The 18692-nt window shown below is 41.0% G+C and overlaps 1 protein-coding gene across 1 annotated transcript in view; it reads right to left on the minus strand.

The window, feature by feature from the left end:
* Window positions 1-18692, minus strand: part of KIZ (kizuna centrosomal protein) — a 133346-nt gene that overhangs the window by 19229 nt on the left and 95425 nt on the right. The window contains exons 9-10 of the mRNA XM_039222285.1: window positions 12495-12660; window positions 11553-11618 (exon numbers count right to left, since the gene is read on the minus strand). Coding sequence (XP_039078216.1) covers window positions 11553-11618; window positions 12495-12660 — 232 coding nt within the window. The remainder of the gene's footprint in view (window positions 1-11552; window positions 11619-12494; window positions 12661-18692) is intronic.

Here is an 18692-nt window from a genome sequence, read left to right on the forward strand (position 1 = left end):
TGAGCATCATATTTTGGAATGTTAAACGATATATAATTAAAATATGTATAGATCAAGGACTCTTAACTCTGAAAATAATAAATTCTAAGGTAATATATTTTTAGCACTGCTGGATTGTGAACACACTGGAACCAGATTTAGTACAGAAAACACCAGATACAGTGTAGGCAAAATGGGAAAGTATTGTTCTGTGTGTGTGGGGTGTGTGTGTGTGTGTGTGTGTGTGTGTGTGCGCGCGCGCGCGCGCTGGCCTGGGACAGAAAGTATTTCTTGCTATAGGTTAGTCTCATTGTCCTAGGATGGCTCTAATAGGAGGGCATCATAATACTCTCTAATAAAAATCCCCATGTCCATACTACTTCAGATTTGCTGTAAGGTTATTTTGGGTGAGGGGAGATATTAATAAAATCAAAGACAGTGTCTGGATTCTAAGTAGGTAAAGAATCACTGTAAAGGAGGTGAAAATGTACAGTTTTGTTTTTATTATATAAAAACTTTCCAGCCTTTAGGATACAAGTTCAGAGCATAATGACTATATGTTGTTTCTGCATTCAATTACATTTATTTGGTCAAAGACAGCAAAGCAGACATGTAACAACAGAACACAAAGACTTTGTTTCCCAGCAGCTAGAAACTTGAAGCAGGGTTTCCTCTCATCTGCTATCTTAAGGTAAATCATTTCCCCTAGTGAGCTGGCTCTCCGGCTCCTCAGAAACCAGGAAAATGTGTACCTTTTATGTTTAGGAGAGGGTTTTTGTGAAAAATGGCAAGCTAGTAGTTGAGAGGTAATTTTCGATTTGGGGGGATTAAATGTTCTGCCCAAATATTAGACAGTGCTGATACTGTTAGTGGTCTGAGTTTAGCAAGGGAGAAATGTAAAGTGTGTTCCCATTTAGCAGCAAGGGATCATTTTACTACTCTGGAAAGATAAACCATTTCCATGTTTTGCATACTTTCTATTCTGGTTTCCTTCCCTTCTCCTTTTTAAAAATTGGGGTGTAATTGACATACAACATTATGTTGTCTCAAGTGTACCATGTAATGATCTGATCGTGTATATATCTGATTACCACAATAAGTCCAGGTACCATCCGTCACTTTACACAGTTAACACTTTTTTTCCCTTGTGATGAGGACTTCTAAGATCTACCTTCCCTTCCTTCTTGAGGGACTTGGGCTCTGTAACTGGGCTCTGGTGTTTCCCTTCAAGGCTGCCCCAACTGTGCTTTCAACTGTACAACAGTTTTGGAGAGAGACAGCTCATGTCTCCTGTGGCCCTTCTCTTAGCAGGGTCACTGAAGCCCGCCTGGACAACTTTTCTCCATGTAGCTGCCCTGAGCTGAGTGATAGAGGGTTGGCAAAATCAAGCTGGAGACTGCCGGGCACAACGCCTGCCCCATCCCCATGCGTGATTACTCCAATGGTTTAATGGCAAAGTGAAGCTTAAAACGTAAACGGATTAAATGCATTCACTTGGAGGAATATACACACACTGGCTGAGACAGGACCAGAGACACCAAAACAGCTGGAGGCGTTGGAGCAGCCGGCGCGTGCTGCTGGCTGTCAGGAAGTCTGTGTTGGGCATCAGACGCTCAGAGCTGGGAGTCACTCTCTCATGGCATGTTCACATCCTTATCTTAGCCAGTAGAGCTGCAACAAACAACATATGAAGGGCTGGACGTGGACTCAAAAACAGTTTGGTGAAAAAAATAATTAGGGGAGGTTGAAGGCTATGTAGCTTGTATAGAAAGAGGGGAAGAAGGGTTCAAGTGCACAGATGCTGCACACAGACTGGACAGGGTGGGACTGTAAAGGCAGATGCTTCCCGGGGCCGAGCAGGTACCACACAGAAGTGAGTCTGGTGGGATGGGAGGAGTGGGCAGGGGAGCCCTGCAGCAGGCTGGGCCACACGTGCCCTGTTCTGGGGGACAGCTGTTCTCTGGGGACAGCCAGTTGTTGCCAGGTGGGAGAGTGGGCCAGACTTCTTGCCAGACTTCTGTCTTAAAAAAAAAAAAAAAAAAAACATTGTGCATGCCAAACAGAGCATACCTGTAACCTCAAAATTTGAAGGCAGTGAGCAATTTTTTTCTGTGTTCACTGTGTAAGCACAAGAACCCTTAGGGAAAAACTTCAGCCAAGAGATACAACTTTGATGTCAGGAAAAGCTTTCTTAGCTGAAAGTTGATTGGAACATATTATCGGGGGGGGGGGGGGGGGGGGGTTGCAACAGTTGTATGGAGATTTTTAAAGAGTCATCTGTATGGAATGGACCAGGCTGCACATTCTTTGGAGGCAAGTCTAGTTTTTGCTAGGGGTGCTCCAACAATTCAGGTATCTTTCTGGAATAGTTTAGAAGGTAAGGATGTAAGCTTTATAAAGCAAAAAAGCAAAGTTACTGGCATGAAGTTTGTGGCAGCTGAGGCCCAGGCTTTCCTGGAAGGAAGAGAAATCAGGCTGTTAAAAGTTGCACTGTGTTGCCAGGCAAATTCATAGTTACTTAATGAATGAATGAACAAAGATGAAAAGTAACAAATGTAGAGATTCAAGCTAGCTGGCTTAAACAAGGTAGGGGCAAAGTTCATACGGTTCCAAGGGATAAGACTTTAGTTTTTCCAACTGTATGTAAACTTTAAGTCTGCAAATTGGAGGCCTGGGTGGCCCCTTAAGGCGTCACTTTCCAGCCTGTAACTTAGAACTCCAGAGAAATGCTTCTTCCCACTGGTAATGTCAGACTCTCAGGAAATTATTGAATAAAAACAAATGTTTCTAAAGAATATAACTCTTTTGATTCGAATGTACACAGAAACAAATACACATGTGTCCTCAAGCTTTCCCTTCTGGGTCTCTCAGTCAAGCATCCATTGTATACTCCAATCTGTGTCAAGATTCAGTTTAAAAAGTAGAAAATAGTGGAGGTTTAAAACATAAAACATGGCAAGAGGTCCTGGGGAGGGGGTGTTAAAATCTACCCTTGGTGATTAATTCCGGACCGGTGACACAATGAGATAAATATATTTTTCCCTACTTTGTTACATAAATAAGCTGGCCAAAACCAATCAACTGTCTTCCTGAAAAGTGGTGAGGGATCACTGAGACTGTGCTTTTCTTTTTTGATATGCATTTTGTGTCTAGAAAATGGAACAGCGAGGGAAAGAAAGAGAAAACATGCTGAATAAAGGGAGGTAGGAGATGATGTTGGTGAGAAGAGGAGAAGGAAAAAGCCTCAACTTCTTATCGTTTGTTCTCTTTTATATGCAAATGTACACCTGCTAAAATACTTCTAAATCTACAAAGAAAAAGAAAAAGAAAATATCTGATGAACAAGTGCTTTTAACAACCCGTTACAAGAGCCAGATAAACGTGGGGTTCACCAACCTCGAAGGGGTGTCTCTGAGGCAGAGGGTCTGCCCAAGGCTTTCGCAGAAATCTCTTGTGAAGAAAGGGAAGAGCTGGGCCCGGAAGAAGAGTAACAAAGGGGGATACAAACAGTACTATCACTCCGGCTAGAAGAAAAACGACCTTGAACCGACAAAGAACTGGGCATCTTCGAGTACAGAACGATAATTACTATTCCCATCTGAAGTGTGCAGTAATTTTAAAATGAAATTTGAAAAGTATTTTCCGTCTGCTGAGTTTCCCACTGCTTCTTACTCTTCACATATTTCTACACCCACGCAATTCTCCCCCTTCCCCTCGCCCCATGCTAGATGTGTGGCTGATGCAGCAAACCCAGTCATTTTTGCAAAAGAAAATAAAAATTTGGGGATGTATTTCTAAAACTAATTCTAAAGATAAAGATTATCGCTTAAAATTCAGAAATCATTCATCTAAGTGTTATCTGCTCAAATGAAAATGAGAGAATATGAGGATATGGGTGCTTCCATGATCTGAAAATACAGAATACTCATTATATTTGGGATTTTAAAAATTAAAGGCCATAAGTCTATGCGAAGGTGAGGCACACACGTTGGGTCCGTAACTACCATCGCTTTTCATGTCCAGATTTTCTGCAATTAACCCCACTCTACCAAGTTGTTCTGGGCTCGTAAATCCATCGCCAGGGAGAAGGCTGATGCATACAGAAGAGAAGAAACGCCTGATTCAGCTGACTTGCCTGGAGTTGCTTCAGAAAATAAGTATTTACATCACATTCTTAACTTCTATGGAGCAATTCTACAATTACACCTGAAAATAAATGGCAGGCTTTATTAAACTGCCCTTTAACAAACGTTCCAAAACTGAACTGAAACACTCCAGCTGGTATTACTTCACATGTAAATTTATAGCCCTAGTGCCTGCCACTTAACACTGCTCAGTCCTGGGAAGTGAGTTTTTAGCTCTGAAAGTCATGGAAGCTTTAACTTTCCAAAGATGGTGAAATCTGAGGAGGAAGCTGTATTTTACTGGCACTATTTGTTTTTCAAAACAGTATTTTTAGTGGCTCTGCAGGCAATGATTTATATGAGAAGAATCAGAAATAAAGACAGTAATATTATTATCATCATCATTTATAGTAGGACCAAGAATAATTGCTGTATAAAGATGAGCTGGATGCTAGAAACGTAAAATATGCAGAAAACCCCTCCTCAGCCACTGCAGTGGGTTGAAAAGTATCTCTCCCCAAATTTATGTCCATCCAGAACCTCACAATGTAGTCTTCATTGGAAACAGGTTCTCTGCAGATGTAATTAGTTATGGACCTTATGATGAAATTATCCTGGATTTATGTTGGCCTTTAATCCAATGACTGGGTCCTGGAAGGAAGAGGAACAAATGGAGACAGAAAAGAAGGCAATGTGAACACGGGGCAGAGACTGGACTGACACATGTCAGGAGCCACCAGCCGCTGGAACAGGCATGGAAGATTCTCCCCTGGAGCCTTCAGACTGAGCACAGTCCCCCTAACACTTTGATTTTAGACTTCTAGTGTCCAGAACTGTGAGAGAATACAGTTCTGTTGTTTTAGGTTTGTGGTACATTGTTACAGCAGTCCTGGGAAAATAATATACTCCCTGCTCCCCAATTTTATTGAAATATCTAAAACCCAATCTCTCTTCTTTCTCTTTCTTCACTTGAGTCTCTTGTGTAAAATGGGGGTGTTTCACAACCTGACCTGCAAGGGCTCTCTCAGCTTTCAGACCCCGTGCTCCATGGTCCTTAAACCTGGGGAACCACCTGGGTCTATGTAAGACTGATGCCTGGGTCCTACCCCCAGAGGTTCTGAAATAACTGATCAAGGGTGTGGCTGGGGCATGGATGTTTAAAAACCCTGCATAGGATTCTATTGCACAAACATTGAGGAGAATTTCCCTAGGCTCCTACGAGCTGATTACCCTGAAGGCAGGAGCATCCCATCAAGAGCACTCTACAGAAAGATGCTTTTCATTCTTTACTGACCACTTTAAATCAATGCCACCACCCACAATGTTTTGCTGTAGCGAGCAGTAGGCAGTAGGCCCCATGGGTGCAGCCCCAGCAGCCTGGCCCCACCATACAGGAGGGCCACGGGAAGTGCACTGGGCAGCCCAGGAGCACGTGGTAGGTTCCTTTGGTTCTGCACGAGTCGGGAGCTCCCCGTGTCAGGTACGGCAGGTTACGTGTCTTAGTGTGATTCTTGTGCATTTGGGACTTGTCTTGGGACGGGACAAGTGAGACACACTCAGAAAAGTCTCAGCAGTGGAGGCTGTTGTGCCCCAGTACTCTGGCCACCAGAAGTTGTCACGGCATTCTTGTCTCCCAGGAAAAATCTCGTCACCAGTGACCACCTGGCTGTTGTGTGTTCCCAGCCCTTTTCCAGCGTGATGAGAAGCTCTAGTAATCGTGTTTGGGGAAGCACCGCCCAGAACCCCAAGTGGCAACCTTCAAGTCTACGCTGACCTCCCACAAAGCTTTTAAATGGACGTACCTTAGTATGACTGTGAATATTTCAGCTTGCTGAAGAATATCAGTGAGAAATGGCACAGTCAGGCAACCACTTTCAACACAGCTTGACCAAGAGAATTGGTGTCAAAAGAATGAGAGGCTGAATGGACATTCTTAGAGGCTTAATCCTCTTGAGATAAAAGCTGAGAGGCCTTTTCACATGGAGCTTAAGGAGATGAGTTTTGCCAGGATGGGCACGTGGGGTGGGAAAAGTACTGGTGGAGTGAATGACTGAAAGAGATAGTATTCTGGCCTGAATCAACAGGCATTAAGGAAACTCCTTTAATACTCTCATTTTTATTCATTCATTTGACGAAATAAGTGCCCACTGTGTGCCAGATACTGTGTTAAGGGATGGGTTTTTATGACATTTAGCATAAGCTTGCATCACTTGCTGAAATGAAAACTCACTTACCCCACAAAGGTAAATTTAATGTGAATGTAAGTAAAATTGTCAATGTGGGAAGTTTTACCTGGGGGTACAAGCTGTTCAGAGGGAGACTCTCTCATAAGCTAGGTATGTATCACTTTAGTCCTGGCCTCAGTGTTTCAGGGAAACACTGTGGAGCTGAAATCCTACACCCGTGCATAGTCTCAGGCCTAAGTGCACTCAGGCTCGCCCCTCTTTATAAAGGGCAGACCTCTGGTACCAGCTGTGCTGGGAAAGCCTCACGAGCTGCCCACCTCTCTAGGTCATCAGTGCTCTCAAAGTATCCTTTGCACAGCTCCTCTTTTGCTGGGATACACACTGAAATTCACTGACCGAAACCTCGTGATGCAGTTGACTCTCACGTAAAATGAAACTGGAAGAGTGGTGGGATGGAAGGAGTTCAAGGTTTAAATCTCAATCTTTGCCTTCAAGAGCCAGCACCCTAGCTACGTGGCCTTGAGCTGGAATCTTAAGCTTTCTAAATTTCTGTTGGACCATTTGTGGAACACGTTACTGATGTTTATTCCACAGGGCTGTTAGGAAGATTGGGGGTGAGGGAGGCTTAGTGAGGGCAGGGTCGCATGCAGTCTTTTGCTGTCCTGCTATTTCCAGTACGCAGCTCAAGTAAAGGTGCAGCACACGTGCAAATGACAGACTATTTAGTACACACGGAAAATGACACATTCATTGATATTCAAATTAATCTTTGATTTCTACCTGGATTCTTAAGTGTGAACAGTTAAACTAATAAAAGGAGCAGACTGTGTTAACAAACGGCAGATCTTATAGTCTGTGGATGTAGGTGTCGGTGTGTATGGAAGGATTTCTGTATAAAATTAAGCATAGATAATGGAAGCCAGGGTTATGAAACTCACTCTCTCCCAAATGATGATTAACAAAGCAGATGCCTTCAGAGTGACAGCAAATTCTTTAAATATGGGCCCCTTTGCCAAGAAAACCTATGTTTAGGAGTGATAAGCAAATAAAAGGAAAAGAAGAAATGAAAACGGTGGCACATCTGAATCCCTTAAGATGGACTGAGAATCACAGTCTCCTAGCATTGGAAGGAATGTTAGCGTTCCCAGAAACAGGAATCCTTCCACAGTGTCCCTCTAGACAGTGGACTCCTGAGATGGTTCAACCACCCAGCAGCTGGAGGACACTCAGCTTGCTTTTGCTGAAGTGAAGAGCAAGGAAGTTCTTCCATGACTGAGCTGTGAATTCCTTCCTGCAACACTCACATAAGGGCCCCCTGAGCTACATTCTGTAATTATGCTTGACAAATGTTCGGTATGTGGCAGTCCCACAAATATTTAAAGATAGCTTTTGTGTCCTTTTCAGGTTAAACTTTCCTAGGACCCTCGTCATTTTGAAAACAGTACTATTTCAGAGCTTCCCACCCATTCTGCCCAGCTTCCTGGTGCCTGCCCTGCATTTCGCCTCAGCCTCTCTCTTTATTACATCTCTCCTGAGATGGCTGTAAAGCAAATAATGTCACGCAGAGGACCCACGCTGAAGAGGAGAGCTTTGGACTGTCATAGGTTACTACTGTAACCTGATGGTTGTCCATTTGGGGAGCATTTTAACATATAACTAACATATAACTTTCAATCATAACATCATCTGGGTTTAGTTACACTAAAGCAGCCCAGGGTCTTATTATAAAGCTACCTCATCCGTGAGGGATGTTCCCACAACAAGGAACCATAGGAAAACACTAAGGATAAATTTAGACTGTTAAGAAAACCAGTGCCCTCATCAGACTTAAGGTTTTAATAAATGTTCCACATATGTGTGCATATTTTTATTTCCTAAGATGTGTCCCACAAAACACTAATTCTGCAGGCCATTTAGAGGAAGGATTCCATTTTCAGATAGGAGAGTAGTTATTTGAAACTCTAAAGTCACACTTTCAAATGGTTCATTTACAGGAAGCCTGGGTGGCTCAGTCTGTTCAGTGTCCAATTCTTGATTTCAGCTCAGATCATGACCCCAGGGTTGTGGGATTGAGCCCTGAGTTGGGCTCCATGCTAAGCATGGAGCCTGCTTGGGATTCTCTCTTTCTGCCCCTCTTCCTGCCCCTCTTCCTGCTCATGCATGCTCTCTCTCTCTCTAAAGTTAAAATAAAGAAATAAATGGCTTATTCACTGAAAGTTCTAAGAGTTTTTGACATGTTGCAGTGCACTGTGCTGGCTATAGAGGGAAAGAGGGGTCACGTAGGGTTTGGTCACAAAATACGTGCTCCTTGATGTATCTTCTGGGTGGAGTACTGCACAGAGCAGACATGGGGAAATGCTGCATTAGCTCGTCGACACTTGTGAGAGCACCAAGGGAAGACCTGTCTGGTGATAGGGTGCCCTGCAATGTCCTCAACCCTGGGCGTGTCAGGCATATGGTGCATAAGTCCTCACAGGTAGAGACATCTGGCCTCCATCAAGGAGACCACCAGGAACTACTTCACTAACTTCTGCAATTCCTCTTGTACGGTTTCTTCATGGGACTAATTAGAAGTTCCTAAAATATCATGAAACTCTCCTTAAGACTTTTTGATAAAGTAAACATCCTTCTGGATTTAAACCATCCACTGAGTTTTCAAGTGGAAATTTCTTACAGAAACTAATTTAATGGTACTATTGGAAAGTGCTGTCTCTGAGGAATTATGGCAGCACAGGGCTTGGATGGGTCTTGGTCCCAAGCGGCTACTGCAGTTTAGGAGGTAGCATTCATGTATTCAGTGTGTAGTACATGCTTGGTGCTTTCACACACATGACATCATTTCAACTTTAGGACAACCTTGCCAAGTAGTATGTCTGATTTCTCAATACAGAGGCTCAGAGGGGTGGGAAAATAGAGCAGGGGGTAAAGAGCTGACAGAGAGAGCTGATGCCAAAGCCCAGGCTCAGCCGTCACATCTCAACTCCCAGAGAACAGCCTCTGGAATATTCTTTTCCTTTGGAAAACTCCAGAAGGAATGAAGCTCATTCAACAGGAAAGCCTCAACAAAATTATTATGAAGGGGGTGGCAGACTCTATATTAAGCCAAACGATACACCTGCCCTATTCTACCAAAGGCCAAATTTCCAAATAATTATGCCAAAAGTCACAAAGACCTAATAAAGAGATGATGATCAAGAACTTGGAGACTGAACTAACACAATGTTATATGACAGTTATATCTGGAAAAAAATGAAAAAAAAAAAAAAGAACTTAAGATCAAAGTAACTTCAGTGACATATGGGACAATAGTATTAGGCAGGGTCAGGGTGCCTGAGGCCCTCAAACATTAACTTCATGGGAGGTCTGGTGGGTGGGGAGCACAGAGGAGAGTGTGGTAGCCAGGACAGAAGGCAATGCTCAAACAAAGTCACTGGCTTTGTAAATTTTTTTTTCACATTTCCCAAGTTAGTTTATGACTACTACTTTGGCATACAACCAGGCACAAAACATTTTGTTTTTAACTGCCAACTATTGATAGGTCAATGACATGTTGATGGAGTTGCAATTTCTTTTTTCTTTTTTCTTTTCTTTTCTTTCTTCTCTTCTTTTCTCTTCTCTTCTTTCTTTTTTCTTTTCTTTTCTTATACAAATAGTTTATTGTCAAGTTGGTTTCAATGTAACACCCAGTGCTCATACCCAGAAGTGCCTTCCTCCATGCCTATCTCCCCCCTCCCCCCCACATCCATCCGTCCTCAGTTTGTTTCTCAGTATTCAAGAAAGGGGTGTGACAAGCCTAGAGGTAACAAGGGTTATTTGCCATTAGGATCTTTAAAGAAATTATTGCAATAATTGTTACTTCTAGGCTTGTCACACCCCTTTCTGCTTGAAGAGGAGAAAAATTTGAAAGCCCAGTATTTAACTATCTCTTCTGTTCTAAAGAAAATCTATGAGAAAATACCATTTGCATTAATTTGAGGGGAGAGTCACGTACTTGCAAGGTATGATTCCAAAGAACACTGGAGAAGTAAGAATGGGTAAGTGGATCATTTCCTGGTTTCCACCCAATAAGCCTTTGTCATTACTGAAATAACTTCAGGGGTCATTAGATACTTGTGCATTCAAAGATAAACTGCGAAGGAAAAGCACCCAAATGACTTCTTGGTTATTTGCAGTTTGGAATCATCTATACTCCTATTCATAAAAAAATAAAAAATAAAAAAGTGACTCTATCAGAGTTTTCTCAAAATGAAGAATAAAAAAGCAATAAACAGCTCACTGGGGAAAGGCTTAAAAGAAAAGAAAACCTCTGCATTTTGGAGTGAAATATTATCTGATGCAGAATATATACAATAATTGCTCTACTATAAACTCCCTTTTCAAAACCAGAGTTCATCACAGAAACATGGGCTTAAAAAATTAATCACCAGGCCATGAATTGTACTGCCATAAAAGAAAGTCATTCTTTTCTGCTTATAAACAGCAAAACTACCACATATGCAGATGCATGCCTCAGTACCTCCGTGCAATGGTGTATTTACTTGTATAAATATTTAAAGTCAGACCTTTGAATTTCTAATGAAGTAGGACACCACTTTACAAAATAAGGTACTAGTAAATTTAGATGTACGACAAATAGAACTCTGTTCGGAATACTAATTGCTGCTGTTGATATTCTAAAACTAAAAAAAGTAATGATATTCAGATTCTATCTAAACAAGCCTAATACATGTGCAGAAATCTTAATAGGTCTTGATGAAACCTTACTGCTAAAATTGTTACATTATCAGACAGGCTAACCACCTCCTATTTTTGGTTAGTTTTAAGTTATAGGAGGTACAAGGCAAGCTTTCTGTCTGGCATTCCCCCCTTGCTCTTATTTTAATGATACACATTCAATTATCACAGGAAAGAAGAATAACATCAGAAACATCTGTAGTTTGCCATATAATGACTGGGTGTTCCCTATGGAGACTGACCTTGTCACCCAGACGCAGGTGCTGAAAGGCTGTGTGATGGCGGTGCTCACATGTGTAAATGTATGACACGATTATGAAGAATTCAATAGACACGGTTATTTTCCACCTTGGTTAATGTTAACGTAACCTCACACGTCCTGCTCGTACGATTTAATCTCCTGCTGCAGCACGCAGCAGTTGAATATCCTTGCTCTTAGTGGAGTCCACAAACCACTAACCTAGGAGGTCCTAATTATCTAATAAGGTTGAATATTGTGTTTGAAACTCTCAGGCGACAGTAACTTTACCTGTGATGGGGATCTTTGCTGCCATGCTTTCTTCCCTGCTCTCATCTCCACAGCCACTGGAAACTTCTAAAAACAGAACAGATGATGATAAGAGTGTATTTCAAGGATATATTTATGGAGTAACCTTTGTCTTTTTTTTAAAACTGCCATTCCATTTATTTTCATTGCCTCTCCATGTCCGGTTTTTGGTTATTTTTTTTGTATAAAATAGTACTGTTCCTAAAAGGAAACCGATTCTAAACCGAAGGCTATCTCTATGTTGCTTTCCAGCAAAATAATTTAGCCTGACATCTATCAAATTCAAATGAGGTTTAAAAAAAGTGAACCACATCCTCCCCATGTATATCACCTGCTGAGTATGTCCTGAGAACTCATGACTGGTTTGGAAATACCTTCACAGCAGGTTAGTGGCATGTCTTAATAGTAACACTAAAATTACCACAATTTCTGGACACTAAAAATTGGTTATTAAATTGGGGAGGCATAAACTCAGATTCTTGGTCATCTGTTTAGACTCTTATGAGGTTCCATTACAATTAAAAAGAATGTTTACAAATTATGAGTAAATTTTACTAAGTGATATCAAAAACTTCACAGTATTCCATGGAATCATTTTAATGGAATCAGCTTCATCTGTGTGACAGGATCAAAACAATCTACTTCTAAGAGATCAATTTTGCTAAGATTTCATTACTCATGAAAACTTATTTTATTGGAAATTCAGCAAAACTGCAGACTTATGATTAAGTTTTCCATTCCTGTTAGACTAAAGGAAAACAAATATATTTACTAAAAGGTGGCTTAAAACAAGTAACATCATGCCTATTAAAATCAGAGGTATTCTCTAGTCAGCTTAATTTTATAGGTATATCTTGAGAAAGAGGATGTTATGGTGACTCTGAATGCATTTCTTCTGTGGACAGAATTTATAACAATAGTTACCTTGTTCCCTTGTACGAACACTGTTGAGCCACAGAGGGGGCTTTGCTTCCTTTATTCCACTATTATCATTCAGAATAGATGGCAAGCTGCAAGATGATTCATTACTGTGAATAGCTGACCTATCATCACACTCTTCTGTAAAGGCTTTTTTCAATAATGCTGTTGCCTACAGTGTTTAAAAGAAAGCACAAAGAAATAAAAACAAACTCTAGTTACATTACCCTTGGTCTCAAAAACCCAGCCTTCAAATGTAATTTCAGGTTAAGCTTTACTTGGGATTTAATTTGCTTCCTGACATTTAACTGAAATTTAAATGTCTTCAAGATAAGACAACATCTTATTATTTTCCAGCATAATTTCTTTACAACAACTTGCACTTGCAGTGATACCTTTTTTGAGGACTTATGGAATGTGTAAATGTTAACTCATGAAGTATGTATGTGAGATGTGAGTACCTCTGTTAATCTGGGCTCGTTTATCCAAGATTTACTCTTTCATTGCATGAATCTGTTTTTTGGGCATGTAAGACAGTTGGTTTGGAATGTAAAAGAGATCTGGAAAAATGTGACCTGGAGGTATCCTCATCCTTCTATTTTTAAAAAATTTATTTATTTTGAGAGAGAGAGAGAGAGAGAGAGAGAGAGAGAGAGAGAGAATGAGTAGGGGAGAGGTAGAGAGAGAAGGAAAGAGAGAATCCCCAGCAGGTGCCAGGTTGCAGGGTTTGATCTAGAGAACCATAAGATCATGACCTGAACTAAAATCAAGAGTCAGACACTTAACCAACTGAGCTACCCAGTGCCCCGGTATCCTCATCCTTCTAGAAATGACCCTTGAACTTCCTCAAAATGGGGAGATTGCAGAAAAACATTGTGGCTGAGGAAGATATACTAAAGCAAAAAGAGAGCTAATCTTATTCTAAATCGTAGTCTTTAATCAAGGATAAAGACACTTTGCACTTTGCCCCTCAGTCTGCTGGGGAGCTTGGGAAACTCACCTGCCAAACTGCCTATCTGTTTTCAAAGGGCCCTAACGGGGCGCCTGGGTGGCTTAGTCGGTTAAGCGTCGACTTTCGCTTAGGTCATGATCTCGCGGTTTGTGGGTTCGAGCCCCGCGTCGGGCTCTGTGCTGACTGCCAGCTCAGAGCCTGGAGCCTGTTTCAGTCTGTGACTCCCTCTCTCTCTGACCCTCCCCTGCTCACGCTGTCTCTCTCTCTCTCTCTCCTAGAAATAAAGCATTAAAAAAATAAAAAAAAAAAAGGGCCCTGAATGTTTTACCTCATGAGCAGGCAGGTGGCACATATTTCATCATGGCCAACTTGAGTGATAGAGAACAAATGTCAATTAATGGGACAGGTTAATACTCATGTCTATTCATCAGGTCAGCACTCTCCTCCCAAGAAATAAAAATACACTCGTAAGAAGAGGTCACCAATAATGACATCATCTCCTTCCAGGGAATATGTTCTATCTCATTTCCTACTTAGAAGTGATGATTTGCCCAGTTTTTTGGCAGAGGAAACCTAGGTGGTGGTGCTGACCTATCACTGGTATCTGACAACAGGAGTAAATGCAGGGTGGTATCGAACCCAACCTGTGGGAAATGAGCACAAGACTGCAGAAGAGTGGGATTGGACAAAGCCTTACAGGTTATCACTAGTCTAAGTGAAAAGTGGTAAAACTGTAATTATCTAGTGAACAAGAGAGAAGATAATAATTTTGTGAGTTTGGCTTGGAACATATTTCGAAGTCACTGACGTTAGCCTTGACATTTCTGCAAGGTTCTTGCCTTCTGCCTTTCCTAGGACCAGCTGGCCTCCTGGACTCATGCCTATTATAGAGGATTGCCATGACTGTAGGGAATTTAAGGAATTCTAGTCTAACTTTGCATTATGTCAGACTCATACCCAGAGTCTGTCTGTAGTCCACTTCTAGTAATCCCTCTATTTGTTTAAATTAGTCCTTGATTTTACTTTTACTTCAGTTGTGGTCACTCTATACTGGGATGATCTGCACGGTATCCCTGCTTCTGCAGACTAGGGTTTGGGTGTAGAGTCCTGTTTCTGAAGCTCAAGCGAGAGTTGGTTCCCACTGCTGGCTGCCATAGTGCCCCAATCCCAGCTGCCTACATGGATCACTGTGCTGTACCTGCTTCCAGAATCTGTCCAGAAAGAGAGGTATAAAAAGTAGGACCACCTCCTTGAACTGCCGTATCTCAACTGGTCTCCGGATCATCCTTGCATGTCTCAGTTCTAGATTTCCACCCTGATCTAGTCTCTTCCCCCAGAGAGTTAAGCTCCAATTCCGTGTCCCCAAGAATCCTGGCTATGTGAAAAGCATTTTAGAATATGAACAAAAAGAATTGGCCCAAATTCTGTAGTGAAAGCTGTACATATCTTTTTCTGATAGTTAAAATAATCCAAACATTCTGAAAGGACCTTAAATATGTATTTCTTCCCCATCTTATCCTATGCAACAGGTATAACTAATAATTTCTTGGCATGACTTCATAACAGTCCCTGTCTTAACACATCTTAAGAATAGAATTGTTCAAGGGCTGTTGAAGCATCTTGTGCTTTATGCTGTAGAATTTGCAGACACCAGAAACTGGAGTTGCCAGTTACTCAGATTACTTCTTACTAGGCCCTCAGAAATGACACATAATTTATCTCCCTGGTTTGTGCATCCCTTTTCATGGAAGGGATCCCTTATGTGATCCTTTTTCCTTTAGTTGGTTTCAACTGGGTCTCAAAAGAAAACAGAATAAAATGCTATAATAATACAGTAAATGTCCTTCTAATAAGTCCCTATATGATTGATAACCATACCAGCACTGCCACTAGTTCTACACTGAGCACACCCTCTTCTTTTACTCCAGAGACGTAAGGAGAGTGGTGGGCTTACTGCAGGTTTTTACTTATTTTGTATATTTCATGCCATTTATCTTCACTACTCAATACTCTTGTTTCTAGGATTTTTCTTACTTTTCTTCATAGAGACATTTATAAAAAGGACTCATCTTCTAAGATAATTCTATAGATAGTTTCTTTTTTTCCTCTAAGTTTATTTATTTATTTTGAGAGAGAGAGAAAGAGAGAGAGAAGTAGATGAGTGGGGGAGGGACAGAGAGAGAGAGAGAGAGAGAGAGAATCCCAAGAAAACTTCATGCTATCAGTGCAGAGCCCGACTCAGGGCTCAATCTCATGAACCACAAGATCATGACCTGAATTGAAATCAAGAGTCAGACAGTCAACCAACTGAACCACCCAGGTGCCCCATAGGTAATGTCTTAACAATGACTTTTTTATATCTGTAAGGATTTTTGGTAGAGGGTCAAATTATAACATGAGAATGGCCAGCTTGGCTTTACGGGATCATGGAGACAAGAGAGAACAGCAGATGTGCCCACTAGGTCATCTGTAAGGGAACCCACAATATAAGGCCCTAAAAACAGGGAATAATGATAAGCAGGAAAGAAAGAAAAGTCAGCCTCAGACAAGGAAGGAATAGTCAGAAAGTTTCAAGTCAAAAACAACTTCTGCAGAGTCAGAAGAAACATCTATAATACATTCTCAAGACATACCATTTGCAGACCTTTCAGAAGGGCATATTCTAAGGAAGCTCCCAATTTGAAGCAGCTTCCAGTCTGAGGCCACAACACTAACCAGTACCTGCACAGGAACAAAAGCCCAGAGAAGAGCGAACAGGCTACTTCACACAGCTCACGCTGGGACTGAATGGGCTCTGCAAATTGGAGCTCTCTACGTGAAAAATACCACCAGACAACAACTTTACTACCAGCCTCCTGATGGAGCTTATGAATGGACTATGCTTGGGATTCAACTTATCCGTTAGCAAATAAAGGCTCTCTTTGATTTCATACATTTGGAGCCCAGAGGAGAGATGGAGACTGTCTTCTCTCAGTTGTCTGATGCCTCGGTCAATATCAACAAACTAGTCCCCTCACTTTTCTGCCCTCCCAGGAGCCAGGAGAAAGGGAAATTCAATGCCAAGCCACACACTGTTTGCAGGATCCCTGATGGTGGTAGCTCCACATTTCAGATCTTAGGAAAGATAAATTGTCCCATGAATTAACTAGGACACCTAGAGTTACTGGTTCAACTCTCCTAGAATTTTTCTCAAAGTCCAGTTTAAATATGGATCCTGCTAGGCCTAGAATCCCAAGAGTCATCTCTTAATTTATATCAATTGTGATATTCACATGCATAGACAAATGCAGATATTACTGGAAAAGACACCATGTCCAAAACACCATTAAAATAAATCAAAGGAGAAAATCAAACTGCACCAAATATTGTAACAAATTGTACCAATTTATATTAAAAAAGTTCTTACAAGTCAATAAGAAAAAATATTACTAACCTAATAGAAAAATGAGCAAAGAACATGGACCTGCAAATTATAAAAGAAAAATACAAATGGGTAACAAATAGGTAGGGGAAAATTTGACCTCAATTGTATTATAAAGGTCAAATGAACCAAAAAAATTGGATCTCATTTGCGCTCCACAATGCTGGTACTCAAAAAGAAAAAAGTCAGTAGTATCCAGTTTCATAAAAAGCTCAGAGAAATGATATTTTCCTTCATTCTTCATAACTGATGACCCTTCCAGAGTGAAATGTATCAGCATAGCTGTTGCCTGCGAGAGGCACACACCCTCTGACTTGACAATTCCACATCTAGAAATTAATCCTAAGGAGATAGCGTGGCAGTTGTAAAAACTGAATTGCTCAGATGTTCCTTAAAACTTTTTTACTAGAGGAACAATTAAAAACAAATGTTTGGGGTGTCTGGGTGGCTCAGCTGGTTGAGCATCTGACTCTCGTTTTTAGCTTAGGTCATGATTCCAGGTGTGGGATCGAGCCCCATGTCTGGCTCTGAGCTGAGCGTGGAGCATGCTTAAGATTCTCTCTGTCTCTCCTTCTGACCCTGACCCTGTCTTGTGAGCATTCTCTCTTAACAATTTTTTAAAAATGCAAAAACAAACAAAAGCAAATAAAACAAAACAAAAAACCCCACAAATGTTCAACAGAAGCGTGGTTAAGGAGACTGGAGTATCCACACAAGGGTCTTGGGAGCATCCACACAGGGGTCTCAAATATCCACACAGATGTCTGAAATGATGTGGAAGGGATGTGATGATATGAAGGGAAGTACACAGTCAGTATAACCCATGCTTGTCAATATGTTAAATATTAAAAACTACACACTACAATTTAAATGGAAATTTTTCTTTTATTCATTCTGTTCACCTTAATATTCCAAGTTTGCAAGTTTTTTTCTGTTAGTTTTTTTTTTTAAACTTATGATAGCCCTAAAAGAATCTGATTTCTGTGATGGACAGTACAAACAGAAAGTGAATGTGAAAGCACCTAGTAAAAAGAAATCCTATTCTATATGTAAATCAGTGCTATTAATGCTGATACAAAAGAGCAAGGGAATTAGGGCTGTCTACAGTATATGACATTTTCCCCTAATATACATATTTAACTGACCTTCCTCATGAATCTTCCTTTTCCACACCAAAAGTAAGTTTTCAGAGTTTAAAGTGAAATGCTCTTCAGTTAAATCTAAGTTGTAGGAGGGGAAAGGGATACAAAAAGAAGGGGATTTTACTTTCGGAGCAGTTAGAAGAAAGGGGAAAGTATTCATACGGGCCTGTAAATGAGTATTCAAGAGATAAGATTAAAAAAAAAACCCCAGCTCACCATTTAGAGAGAGGTGAAGGATTTCTGTGACCAGTCACCTGTCTCTCTAGTGGTACATGTGTGGTGGCAGACATGACTGACCTACTCTGTGAAAGACACCAGCAAGCCACTCAGCTTTTGCATGGAGAAATTCTCTTGGGTGGAAAGAGACATCACGTAGGAGAAAAGAAGCACTTTGTGTTTTAATGAAGCACCCAATTCATTTTTTTGTCCACATAAAGTAATTACAAATTTTTCTGATTTAAAAGCATGCAGCTCAATTATGTAATTACCTAATAGGTTATGCAGGTGCTGTGGATCTTATCTGGTCTCGAGGGGACATAATCCGAGTTTCGGCAGCTTTAATGATGTATTTACTCAAGAGACGGGATTGACTCCAGCTGACAGCAAAGGGACCCACAGGTAAACATCATTTACATGTGGCTGTTTAATTAGCCATTTACCCAAGAGATCAAAGTAAATATTTCTGAGCT

The sequence above is a fragment of the Hyaena hyaena genome, unplaced genomic scaffold (assembly GCF_003009895.1).
Source record: "Hyaena hyaena isolate Hyena2069 unplaced genomic scaffold, ASM300989v1 scaffold_1103, whole genome shotgun sequence".
Taxonomy (NCBI): domain Eukaryota; kingdom Metazoa; phylum Chordata; class Mammalia; order Carnivora; family Hyaenidae; genus Hyaena; species Hyaena hyaena.